This window comes from Brassica oleracea, chromosome C4 (genome assembly GCF_000695525.1).
Source record: "Brassica oleracea var. oleracea cultivar TO1000 chromosome C4, BOL, whole genome shotgun sequence".
In the NCBI taxonomy this organism is placed as follows: Eukaryota; Viridiplantae; Streptophyta; class Magnoliopsida; order Brassicales; family Brassicaceae; genus Brassica; species Brassica oleracea.
In genome coordinates, this window is record NC_027751.1 from 40934823 (window position 1) to 40949190 (window position 14368).

A 14368-nucleotide genomic window follows, 5' to 3' on the forward strand; every position below is an offset into this window, starting at 1 on the left:
ATACCGTTTTTCCTTGTTAAATATTGTCCTTATGATTTATTTCCCCACCGATCTTAGACTGAATAACACTGGAGAAAGTGTTGTTTAAGTCTGGGGGAGTTTCTACTAATATTGTGTTTTAGTTAGCTATTTAGAAAAAAGACAAAAAAAGAGATCCGAGAAGATGATTCCTCAGCACATCGACCGATGAGACTAACTTGTTATCGATCGACAACACTTCAGAAACAACAATCGATTGTCACTTAATTATATCGATCGACACTGACATCAGCGAGCAGGTCATCGTTCTTACTTGTTAAACTATGTACTTATGATTATTTCTCACCATAACTCCGACTAGATATACACTGGGGACAGTGTAATTTAAATCTGGGGGGATGTTTACTGATATTAATGTGTTCATGAGTCTTATCAAAATGTTTTAAAAAGAGTTTTATTGAGTCAAAAAGGGGATAATGAACTTATTAGATTTTTGCTTGTTATTTAACCACTCTTTAGCACCATTCTAGACTTACTGATTGCAGATAGTACTAAATATACTAAAGTGGATCAACCTTTCAACTATTCACACTTGCTGAGATTGTTTGAAGGAACCAAAGCTGACTTCCAACACTAAACTTGACACAACTGCTTGTCTTGAGGCTTGGTATACATGGGATCGGATTCTTCAAACAAGTCTGGAAGGTAAAACCTTGTGTAGATTTATAACCTTTTCTCTCTCTATTTTGACCCTAGATTTATAAGTAGAGATATTTACTTTCAAAATAAAAAAAGAAAAAAAATGAAAAAGAAAAAAAGAAAAAGAAAAAAATAAAAAAAAAAAATATATATATATATATAATAGGTATTAGTTAGGTGGAATCTGAACATGACTTGGTGTCTACAACCATTAAGGTTTCTTCATAAGGATTCCAACAAAAAGAATTCGAACAAGACTTGGTGGGCGGCAATCATCAAGGTTCGATTCACATGAATTCTTGGATATAGGTCAAAAATAAGTGAACAGGACTTGGTGGCAACCACCATTAGTAGAGAGAAACTAATAGAGAGAAAAGATAGAAACTAACTTTTACCTGCAGATCCAGATACTTGTTTGAAAATCCTTGCTTCCTGTGATCGATACTTCCAAGGTAAAGCATGCACTTTTATTTATGTTAAGAAATGACGTTGGTAGAGGGGAATGTCAGACATGATTTGCTAAGTTGTTGGCTATGTGAATTTAGTTGCTAAGCTAGGATATGGTATAATGTACTTTTGTGATTAGGACTTATTTGATGTGGATTGCAATATTGCAGAGGTGATGATTCTAAGTTTTAAATCATGTGAGTCCCTGTTGTTTTCAAACCTCTTTCAGAGAGACTGCTTGAATGTTTTGCTTGAGGACAAGCAAAAAGGTAAGTCTGGGGGAGTTGATATACCATGGATTTCACCCATTATTAGTCAGGGTATATAGGTGTTTTATGATATATTTACTACGATATACTGTCTATTTTGAGAGTTTACAGGTTCAGGGACGATTTGGAGGAAAGTGGTGATTTTGGTATCTTTTGGAGCCTTTTGAGTGCAGAGCTGCACAGACACGTCAGATGTCTAGCTATGTATGGAGACCTTCCTACCATTAGATTGAGCGCATAGTTTGACACAAGATAGAGCTTTGAGTTAGCTTTCCAACGCCACCGGTTTGAGGGCAATCAGCATCCTATAGCAGACGTTATGCCCGTTTTACTGAATAGTGGTCAGTCTGCCTCACGAGAGGAAGCTGTCGAGGAGATAAAGGATTGTCGATCGACGGCGCACCCTTGCCGTCGGTCGACGGTGATGCCAGAATATGGGCTGAGAATATTTTATGACCTACTGAAGCCCATAAGCAACCACAAATTACCAAAATACCATTGGACGACCTAAAACCCTATTTATGTGTTTTCTAAGTCATTGTTAACGGCTAAGCTTTATTTTATTCATTGTTTCTCGTAGTTAGGAGAGAAGGGAGGAACTCCTTCAGATTCCTCCTGGAACTACGTTGGTTTTATCATTCCTTTTATCTATTCTATTCATCTATTCATCTATGATTTTTGTGACAAACTTCATGCTTGAATAGATCCACCTGTTAGGTTTAAGAATTAAATAGGTTATAAGGGATTAGCCCCAACTATATATTGCTAAGTTGTGATATTCATCATTAGGATTGTCATTAAAGCTTGTTTCTAGCTTAACTACCTAGAATTTGATCTAGGAGTTTGAGGTAAAGAACATCACTTGCATCTCACCCTGAATCCATCCTAATTGAGCTAAGATTGCTAGAGTAAGCGAGAGCTGATTTAGGAAGCTTAGTGAGCACATTCAACCCGCGCGTTAAAGCTTGACCGAACGCGTCGATCGATATTCCAATCAAATAATCGGTCGACGTTTCAACAAGTGTATCGATCGATATTCCTATAGAATCATCTATCGACACTGGTCAATAGACAACCTAGAAAGCGAAAGACTAATGGTTTATTTATAAGTGTTGAGCTCTATAATATCATGCATACAACTTGTTAGGCATCTGTAGGATTATAATCATGATTACCTGAATAGAAACCCTAAGTCTAGCAACCATCCTTCCACCAAAACCCCAATCAAATCAATCGAGCAATTGCCTTGCTCACAAACTTGCAACTTTACATTTAATCATTAAATCAACTTAGCTAAATCAATCTGATAAGATTTATTTGGTTCTCTTGCTCCATGTGAATTCGATCCCTAAGTACTACAACTCGAACTCTTATCTGAGAGAGTATAAATTACTCCTTAGGGTAATTTGAGTGATATCAGGGTTTTACGACGAAATATAGGTCTATATATACTCAAACCAAATCACTTCTCATTTCGTAGTCATTTCCTCTCCTCCTCTTAACAAGGTACTCCTCTCTTCTTCCTCTCTAATTTGTAGCTTAGGTGGTTAGTTTAGGGTAATTAGTGTTGATTATGTAGTTAGTGTAGGGAATTTGTAGATAGGTTTATGGAATTTGTATATAGGTTTATGGAATTTGTTAATAATATAGGATGATGATTTTAAATGTTAATTAATAATCTATTTATATGTTTTATATGGTTAATAATGACAATTAATTTTTTTTTCAGATAGTTCGCAAGAGCAACCGTACACAGCATTACAGTCAGATGTTTAGTGAGCCTGGTACTCGTACAGGCGCATCTTCTTCTTCAGCTCCCAGTTCTTCGTTTCAGAGACTGTCCCCGACTCTCAGTCTTCTTAGAGAGTCTCTCAGTCGCCTCCTTTTGGTGCACCACGGGTTCCTCCGTATGTTCCGCCACAGGTTCTTCGATTTGATGTGCCACCCGCGCATCATGATCGTGTTCCAGAGGAGGCACCTCCTCTGATGGCGGCCGAGATTCATCTCGATTTGCTGGTGCCGCAGAGTGCTCCTTATGCTATGTACACCGTCGAGGACCTTCCCGCTCAGACAGGCAGAGGAGGTTTACCAGTCTTAGACCCCGACCGGCCGGACGGAACTTTGTGGTACGTTACATTTTTATTGTGCAATTATTTTATTAAAAAAATAAATAATTTAAATATTGTTTTTGTTTTTTTCAGGTTTGGGGTTGACGGTTCTGTCGCTCGGAACGTAACCGAGGTGATCAAAGGCTACTTCCCCGACGCTCATCCGAATTGGAAATTGACGCCGGTCCACGTTAGAAAGACGTGGTTCAAAATGTTCGCCGTAAGTTACTATTAATTAATTATATTGACTTTACGAATTTTTATTATTTTTAAACTAATTATTAATCTAATTTTTCTTTTAACAGCAAAAATATCATTGGTCCATACGGGTGAACGAGAGGGTGAAGAAAACGTTTCAAGGGAAGGCGGAAGTTCGATTGTTGGACACGGTATCCAACAGGAAGGATGATTGGATCTTGAAGGGTTATGAGCAAGGAAAACCCGCTGAGCTCACCACGGCTGTGTGGGATGGCCTCATCCGTTATTGGAACCAGCCATCGTCCATTAAAGTTTCCAACAGTTGCTTCGCCTCCCGTCTGACGAAAGATGAGCAGGGGAACGGGCCGATGCTTCACACCACAGGTTCAAAGCCCCATGCCGGTGTCCATATGGATATGGTAAATATTTTAATTAATTAATTTTTTTTAATATATTCTAACTTCTTAAATATTTTGAGGCCAAAGAGACGGGAGAACCCACAAGAACAAGGCTGGCCAATTTGTAGATCCTAGGTCAGAGCAAATCTACAACGAGGTGGTTGCTCGGATTGAAGACTGCCAAACTCAGCTGACCCAGTAGTCTCGTGATGGAATACCGGTCACCTTATCCACACTTGAAGTGGATTAGTTTACGAGAAGGTAAAAAAAATTAAATTTTTTATTATTATTATTATTCATTTAATCTATTTTTTTATTACCAACATTTTTTTTTTTAAGGTTGTCCCTAAGAAAAAGGGACGTACGTTGGGGATTGGTTCCGTCAACGATGTCCCAAGAGCGACATCATCTTATGGTCAGAGACGGGCTGATGAAGTCACTCAGCTGCGTTTCGAGATGAACTCGACGCTGTCTGCGTTCACAGCTCGTATGACTTCAGTCGAGGGCTTTCTAGACGTTATAGCGGCTGGAAATCCTCAGTTGTAGACCATGTTGGCGGAGATGCGGACACAAAATCCCGTTCCAGAGCCATCCCACAATGAAGAAGATGTGCAGAGGAGGAGTCAGGAGTTCTTCGACGAGCTCCACTCCAACAACCCTTAGTTTTCTTTTTCTTCTTTTTATTTGTATTATAAATTTGAAACTTAAATATTTATAAAACATTTTCGTATTTATTTACATTATTTGAATTTTTAAAAATTTTGAAATAAATTTAAAAATATTTTTGATTATATTTTTGTTTTTGTAAAAAATAAAAGAATCGAAACAAATTTGTAGCTAATTCACATCTAATTAACGAGGAAACTGAAAATTGTTACCGAGGAATTTACCAAGAAAGACACGCAGATTCGTCGTAAATATACGTTTAAATAACGACGAGCGTCTACTTTACGAGGAAATAGTTTACGTGTACTTTACGAGGATAACCTTTATGTGTACTTTACGAGAAAATGATTTATGGGTTCTTTACGACGAAACAGTTTACGTGGCTTTTACGAAGAAATTGTTGACCCCACTTTACGATGAAAGCTTTCCTCGTAAAGTTACGACGAATTAGGTAAGAACTATATGTTACGACAAATGTTTAACGGCAAAATGGCTTTCGTAGTTAATTCCTCATAAACACTATTTTACGACGAAAGAACTACGAAAACCGTCGTCGTTATAATTGCGTTTTTTTGTAGTGTTACATCAATTACAAAAAACTTTCATGGTATCACTTTTCATCTTTACCACCACTAAAGTGACATTTTCAAAAATATCATTAAGTGACAAAAAAACTCTTATGCCCTTGTTATCTATATATAATAAATCATTATTTAAATAAATAAAAATTAAAAAACTAAAAAAGAAGTTTTTTTTATGTTTTCGAATTATACTTTTTCAAATTCGAATTTTTTTATAAATGTTTTTTTTTATTTTTGTTATTTTATTTTTTTAAATTTCTTTTTAAAAATCGAAAATTATGTTTGAAACTATTTTTAAAAATTTTTTATATTTTTTAAGTATTTATTTATATATTTATTAGAATCCTAAATTTCACATTCCAAAAATTATAATTCACCCCTCAACTCTAAACCCTAAGTCTAGATTAGATAACCCTAGGGGTATAAATTTCTTTTACTATTCATTAAAGGTGAGGGTAAAAGTGGTTACTGTAAACATGAAAAATGGTATTATGAATGCGGTATTTGCTACAATTTCTCATTTCTTAAAGTGAATGGCGTATTAGTTATTTAGTTTACATCTTCAAGTTCCCTGCGCAGAAACGATGATACATTAATGCAAAAGCCTTGGTTTTTGTTTTGTTTTTTTGTTAAGTCATCCCCTATATATTAATCCTCGAGCATTACAGCATGTTTTCGTATCTACGTGTCATCACGAGAATGATTCTTAGAATTGTTAGAAAATTAAGTTGGTTCATATAAACATATACTTTGTTTTTTATTAAACAAGCTATCAAATTAATTATTAGTGTACAAAATAATATTTTTTCTTTCCTTAAATAAAAGCTGCGGAATTACCTAATATGATTAACATATATATGACAATTAATGATTATGAATAATACATATTTAATAAAAAAATTCCAACCTATCTCTTTTTGGTTTAATTTTATATTATTAAAAGAAATTAAACAATCATATTAAGCATATAATTAAAAAAAATTAGATTTTTTCTTACATGTTATATTGTGAATTTTTTAAAACTACTATAAATTACTAAAAATGCTAAATGTCTCACATTGAAAATTTTGTGATCAATAGTTTAACTTTTTTTGTTCAAGCAAGATACAAATACATATCGTAGGAGTGGGCGTTCAGATACACGTTTGTGTTCGTATCGGGTATTTCATTATAAAGGTATAGAACTTGTTTGGTCATTCTACACTTCGAGTCGGGTTCGGGTATTTTATGTTCGGGTTCGGATATTTTGGGTAGAGTTCGAATATTTAAATTTTAAAGAAAAAATAATAAATTATTCATTGTTTAAGTTTTTTGTATTTAAAATATATTTTAACTTTTCTAATTTTTGAAAGAATGATCTATTAATAGATTTGGAGATAAAACTTTAAAAATAGAAAAACAGAAATTTAGTTGTTGTTTTGAAATTTTAGATGCAATTGTATTAATGCAAGAAACAAAAGCTTGATATGTATTTTAAGTGAGTAGCAAATGATTTTGTCCATAATTATATGTATATTATTTTGAGCAATAAGAATCATTAATATAAATATTTTGAATAAAATGAGGGAAGTAAACTAGAAACATAGGGTTAAGTATAATTATGTTTGGTTATCTTCATATATTTATTCGGATTCGGATATTACCCGTTCGGATTCAGATATTACCGAACTGGTGAAATACGTAATTTTTGTTGTTGTTCTAGAATTATATGATTTTTAGACCGAGCAGGTGAATATATACTAGACAGACATTTATATTTCGAGTCTGCACTTATATTCTATAACAGTTTGATATATTAGATTTGAACACTAACCTGTTAATCTAGTTTGCCGGTGTTTTTTTCAAAATTTTGATTCTTAGATATGTATCTGGAGTGAAACTAATTTTTATAGATGTCTATTTTTTTTAAATTGACACTTATGTATTCACCGAATTTATAAGAAGTTAAGAAAAGAAACTTAACTCATATCAACGAAACAAAGACGAGAACGAGAACACAATTTTATAGATGTGAAAATTGAAATCGTTTATGGAAAGTCAATAGTAAACAAATCGAGAGCAGAAAACCTAGTCCCCTTTCGTCATTATACAATCGATGCTGTCTATTTGGTTTTGGTGATTCGTGTCGCGCGGAAAACTTAATTTCTTTTTGTGCATATGAAGTCTTAAAAATAATTAAAATGAGACGTAATATGTTAACTCTTTAACAACGATGATTTATTTAAGAGACCAACATTTGTATTCGTCATTTTATAATCGATAAAGATTATAATGTTGCAAAATGTTAAAACCATTTACAACAAAAATTATTAAAAAAACCCATTCCGCGCATGCGCGCGGTTTATGTGTTTGGTTAAACTTGATTAATTTTATTCGGTTTTGGTTTCTACAATTCCGTTCATATGGACACCGCCCCCTCTTAAATTAACTAAAATTTCGAATCTTAAATCTTACTGTAATAAGTATGTATTCTAGTCAGAAGCTTCCCTTAAATTTAACACGTCCAGTATCTGGATTATACCAAAAAAATTATGTTATCAGCGGAAAATATATCATCCACTATACGTGCGTTATGCATGTGTTCGTATTTATGAAAATAAAATAAAACCAAATCTACTTTTAAATTCTTAAATAATTTTTTTATTCAATAATTTTTTTATATTATGGCGCCGTTTTTTCTTTACTTGTTGACGCGGCAAACATCTCATGACCTCTAGAAGTAAACAAATTATGCGAACAATAATAAGACTACTTATAAATTCGATCATAGCCTATAGTAATTTATTTCGATCAGTTACATCACGTGTTATGCATTATATGTCTGGTCAACGTAGTAACGGAGTGGAAAAAATAAAAAGCTATGCCGCGTCTAGTTGTCAATATATAAAGTAGTACCTGAAAACACTTTCTTTTCACAAACCTTTTAGGACAAAAACAACAAACACATCTCTGGATTTGTCTTTACAATCTTGTCTTGACTTCAGTTCTTGCTCAATTCCGACATGGATGCAGACTTCTTCTTAACCGACTTCTCACTCGAAAACATCGATTTCGACTTTAATATTTACGAAGAGATGAATGTATCACCTGTTGAAGCGAGCATGCATACACAAAGAGGTCAGTTTTCATCAAGTTTCGATCATCAAATGAACCTTGATCAGCTCACAGAGAAGCCGAAGCCTGCGGTGAAGGAGATGATGATCAACGACAAGCCACGAGTGATTTCTTTCGATTTCTCTAGTAATGTTTCTTCTTCTCTAGCTGAGGAAGATATTCTCATGGATCGATTGGTTAGATGTGGAAGCAAAAGAAAAGCATGTTCTTCTTCCACAAGATCTCCGACTCTCGCCAAAGAACATGTTATAGCCGAGAGAAAGCGTCGTGAGAAGCTTTCCGAAAAATTCATTGCCCTCTCAGCACTTCTTCCTGGTCTTAAGAAGGTACTATCTAGTAACAATAATATTAATGATAAATATTGTACTTTCGTGTTTACTAAAAATTTTCACTGTGAAAAGTTTAAAATCATAAGTTATTGTTAATTGACTTTTGAGGATATCAACATCTTATTTTTTCTTTCAGGCGGACAAGATTACGGTTCTTGATGACGCGATTTCACGTGTGAAACAACTCCAAGAACAAATAAGAAAGCTCAATGAAGAGAAAGAAGCAAGAAGAGAAATGGAATCCATGATTCTTGTGAAGAAATCTAAAGTGCTTTTCGATGAGGAACCATACCTATCATCATCTTCTTCCTCTTCATCTCATGCTAAATTTGATCAACTGTTGCCTGAAATTGAGGCTAAAGTAGTCCAAAAAGAAGTTCTAATCCGAATCCACTGCGAGAAGAGAAAAGGGTGCATGATTAACATACTAAACACGATTGAGAATCTTCATTTGCGCATAGAAAATAGTATTGTATTACCATTTGGAGACTCTACCCTTGACATTACAGTCCTTGCCCAGGTGATCCATTTACTAACAGTTCTCATTTGCAAATGATATATATTCAATATCATAGTGGATATATTTTTTACTCATCTAAATTGATGTCTATGTGAAAATACTAAAAAATATTTGAATTTTTTTATATTTCAGATGGGGAAAGATTTTTCAGTGTGTGCAGTTAAGGATCTTGTAAGGAACTTGAGACTCTCAATGGTTTAGTCTTCTTTGAAGTTTTAGTACCTGACTATACACCAATGCCAATGGTTTGGCTGTGGAGATTGAAACGACCCATTTACCTCGATTTGCTGCCGTTTTCTTGTAATTTCACTCTTTATAGTCTTTTTCACATGTGCAGTATCACGTCTGTTTGGTGTATTTTCTAGGTGAAGTTATCGCCTTCCTCATTGGTTGAAACTAAAGGGGTTATTTTCGAGAATGAACGTTGAGCATTAATGTAAATTAATACTTGTTGTTGAATATTGCCTTCCCATCTGTAAATTAAATAAAAGGAAATTACCACAAATATCACATTCATACTTCCAATTTTCATGTTTATACTAATCATTTTTACCATTACTTTTAATGATGGGTAAAAAACAATTATACCCTTAAAGTTAACTAATCTTAACTTAGGGTTTAAAGTTGAAAGGTGTGACAGAATTTTTGGAACGTGAAATTTAGGATTCTAATAAATATATAAATAAATACTTTAAAAATATAAAAAAAATTTAATAAATAGTTTCAAACATAATTTTCAATTTTCAAAAGGAAATTTTGAAAAAAAAAATAAAAAAAATTTCAAAAAAAGAAATTCAAATTTTTTTTTCTTTTTTAAGTTCGAATTTGAAAAAGTATAATTCGAAAACATAAAAAATAAAATTTATTTTTTTAAATATTTTTTAATTATTTTTTATTTATTTAAATAATAATTTATTATATATATATATATATATATAGATAACAAAGGCATAAGAGTATTTTGCCACTTAATGAACAATGTATTTTTGAAAATATTCATTTATTGGTGGTAAAGACGAAAAGTGGTACCAAATTTTCCCATTAAATAAAGTAATCAAAAGTGATAGCAAATAAATGGCCATCCATATATTGATTTATATACATTGATATTTGAAATTTAGTGTAGGAAGAAGCACATATTCAAAATGATAGAAAAGTCACTCGATTGATCTCAAAGAAGTAAACTACCAAACAATAATTTGCGGTGTCACGTCGATGGAACTTGAAACAACATATTTTGGGGACAGGATGGTTTTACATGAAATGAGTACTGATGAGAGTAAAAAATATATAACGAAACCTCTCATATATAACGAAACCTCTCATCTTTGCATGCATAATGCCAAGCTCTGATCTGAGCAGACTGAGCTGTATAATATATGAAGATTCTTCAATTACTAGATGTGGTGTTTGTTATTGTTAGGAATTGATGAAGATAATGCGGAAGTTTGATATGCACAATCGAGTTTGTTTATGTAAGTTTTAAGGAACCGAAGTTTGTTGATTTAATCACACGAAAGCACAGCATATTGAAGCAGATGGAAAGATGTAGATTTGTATTAGTTATTTAGAATTGGATTTTATGTAAGAGCATCCACGTCGATGAACCCCCTCTTGGAGTTCATTTTTTTAATTTTTTATTATTAATTTTTTTTTTTTCTTTTTGAATTTTAAAAAAAAAAAAAAAAACTAGACCAACCGCGGGTCTCCACGACACGTGGGGCCCGCGCTACAGTGATGATCTTTAGGAGAGAGGAGTTCATCCAAGAGAGCTTTAGGAGAGAAGCATTCATGTGATTTTATTATTTTATTATTTTTTTTTATTTATGTGTAAACTTTTCCCATAAACCCTTAATGCGGATGTTTTAAGTATGTTTACGAAGAAAAAAAGTCATTTTTTGTTCGTTTACATATTTGAGTACAAGAGATCTGTGAAATCTATTAAAAGCCCATCGGCTTTTATTAAAATGTAAAAGAAAAATGACTTGGGCTACATGTTCTAAAGCCCAAAAACAGTTCAAATGGGAAGACTCCCACATCGGTTATGAAGAAAGAAAAATAATAGTATATATATTTTAACACAATCGACAATTCAAAGACCGAAAGTGGGAGGGTCTGGCTCCCGGCAAAGGTGTGAGAACGTAGCGAGGGGTCTAAACCTTTCCTGAATAGCAAAAAAATCAAATAAAAAGCTCGAAAATAATTTGGTATCAGAGCATCCATAACAAAAATATAAAAAATTAGAAGTATCAATCCAAGGAGAAGCAACAATCGAAGAGAATCAACCATCTTTGAAGAAGTTCATTTAGTTACCTCCTGCGAGAAAATAATTTGGTATCAGAGCCGGACCATCAATTAAAAGGCAGGTATGAACCTTATGAAATCTATAAAACACTACATAATTATCAATAAGATTTAATCTAAAATTAACTTTAAATCCTAGTTACTGTGAGTATTTTTTATCAATTTATGGCCCTCGAAAATCTTGATAACCAATCAATGGAAGTAATAAAAAATATTGATAACGAAAAAAGTTTCTTTCAAGATATATTGATCGATAGATCTCTAATTGAAAAAGAAAACTTTGATATATCAGAAAAAACTAATTTTAAGAATAAAAATAATCCCTTGGCAAAAATATTTAGAAAAAATAATATTTTCTATGGAATTATGATGGGAGAAGTACCTATCCCAATTGATGAGGCAGCTGGTACAGTCGCTTTATCATTGGTCAACAAAGAACAAATAAACGAACGATTAAAAAAGATTAAAGATTCCAAAATTAAATCCTCAATAAAATATATAAATATAAATACTATTCAAATAATAATAAAAGGATTATTTCGAGAAAGTATAGATACTCCTATGGATCTTGAATTAATCGATGATAGAATAAATGATGATCAAGATAAAATAATAGCCTCTGGAGCATGTAATCTGAAGTTTGGAAAAGTAAAATTTGATGTTACTCTCCAAACAACCTTATCTTTATTAGATAACGACCTTGACAAATCCATGTTAGTAAACTATGATTTCTAAAGGATTGATTTATTTAAAGAAGGAAACCACCCGTTTTCAATATCATATAAAATAAACTATGCATTAAGTAATTCATCCCATAGTGTAAGTTATAATGCCAATTCTGAAGGAATACATATTGACAATTTATTTAGTCCAATTATTAAACTAGAAAAACCAAATCAGACAATAACCAAAAGAGACAAGAGATTGATTGAACGGAGACCATCTGTTTCTAAATCAAGAAACTCGAATGAAAAATTCATTGAACCAAGCACGAGTGCAACAAGAATAAGGAATAATCATCGAGAAAAAGAATTAGAAACAATAAATATCAAACTAAATAGATTAGAAAATTCCCTTGCATACTTAGATAATAGACTCTAATAAAAATTAGACAAAAATGCAAAAATCCCAAATAAAAAAGATAGAAGACAAAGAAAAGCCTAAGGAAGGCATAGAGAAAAGAAGCAAATATTTTGCTGAAATTTGTAAAATTATAAATAAAAATAATGGAAGAGCGACCAATTTCAACAAAATGGAAAAAGATATAATTAATATTAATTTAAATAAAATCAAAATAATAGAAGAATATCAAAAGCTATGAAAATGGATAAAATCATGGAACAAACTGTAGAACACCATCCAGAATTATATTCTATACCAGGGATACCATACAAAGAAAGAATTATACCAATACAAAGGAATATGGCAGAAAATACTGAATATAATTTAGGTGCAAATATAAAAGAAGAACAAAAGATTAGTCATTCACTACGAATCATATGTGGAGTTTTAAATAATCATACCGAAATGTTAAGTAACATATCAATAAACCAAATTAAGATACAGGAAAGCCTTGATGATATAAAAAGTGAAATAAAAATTTTAGATGAACTTGATAGATTACAAGGACTAGATGAATTATTAGAAACGGCAAGTAATTTGACTATAATAATAAATAAACTCACTGAAAAATTATGACTGAAAAAATTGGCGATCAAATAAAAATAATACTTGAAAAAATACAAAATATAGAAGAAAAACTAAACATTGATTTAAACAAGATGCAACAAATAAATGAAAAACTTAAAGGAAATATAGACAACTATAAGCAATTAAATGATAGACAAGTAAAAGAAATAGGCGAGCTTAAAAATAAATTAGAAGAGTCAGAAAAACATAAATGTATAACTATAGAAGAGTTAGAAAAATATTTTATTAAAAATAAAGATTTTCGGCAACCAGTAGCTGCGACTAGTATAATAAGAGTAGGAAGATGAGTAATATAAATGAAAGTATGGATGAATTAAGAGAAATGATGAAACAAATAACATTACTAGATAATCCAGCTATGGAAGAAAACGAAGTAATCATTGATAACTCCTCAGAAGATGAATCCGATAAGAAGCTCCTGCATCCTCTCGAAGAGGGGAGTAGTGGATTAAAGCCGGAAGAAAAATTAAAGAGAGAAGAAAAATCGAAAAATGAGATTGAAAAGATTAAATATAAAAAAGGATATTTTAAAACAATAGATGATAAATACGAAAAATATAAACAATTTAAACCAAAAGAAATGAAAGACGATCTTCTTGATCTAGATTGTGTACAACAACAAGAAGGAAAAACTAGACTTCACACTTGGGTTGCTGAACATCAAATACAATTACAACTTGATGAATCAATTTCAAAATTAAACGCAGAAAGTTATCTAAATCTGCTTATATATAGAACCACAGGAATGGTTTTTACCTTCTTAGCTAGTTTAAAAGACACCGGAAAAATACCAATTAACACTTACAAAACGCATAATGATATCCTAATAGCCATTGTCGAAACACTTAACCAACAATTCCTTGGAGGAATAAACCTTTTAGGAAATATACAAACTAATGAAGATGAAGATCAAATAATGAAAGTAAGACATGTACTAAATAATATAGAGATATGTGATATATGCTACCTAAACGAATTTATATGTCAATATGAATCATATTATTACCAACTACCCCATGAAGATTATGAAAAATATATGGATATAT

At 32.0% G+C, this 14368-nt stretch overlaps 1 protein-coding gene across 1 annotated transcript; it reads left to right on the forward strand.

Moving 5' to 3' along the window:
- Positions 1–8259: 8259 nt before the first annotated feature.
- Positions 8260–9804, forward strand: LOC106340506 (transcription factor bHLH19). The gene is made up of 3 exons (XM_013779376.1): positions 8260–8785; positions 8925–9308; positions 9441–9804. The coding sequence occupies exons 1-3, from the start codon at positions 8348–8350 to the stop codon at positions 9507–9509; spliced, it is 891 nt and encodes a 296-aa protein (XP_013634830.1). The 5' UTR covers positions 8260–8347; the 3' UTR covers positions 9510–9804.
- Positions 9805–14368: the final 4564 nt, after the last annotated feature.

Coding starts and splice junctions, on each gene's coding strand:
- LOC106340506 (XM_013779376.1), top strand. CDS start 8,348: ATGGATGCAGACTTCTTCTTAACCGACTTCTCACTCGAAAACATCGAT. Junction 8,786..8,924: donor TTCTTCCTGGTCTTAAGAAG/GTACTATCTAGT, acceptor TTTTTCTTTCAG/GCGGACAAGATTACGGTTCT. Junction 9,309..9,440: donor ACATTACAGTCCTTGCCCAG/GTGATCCATTTA, acceptor TTTATATTTCAG/ATGGGGAAAGATTTTTCAGT.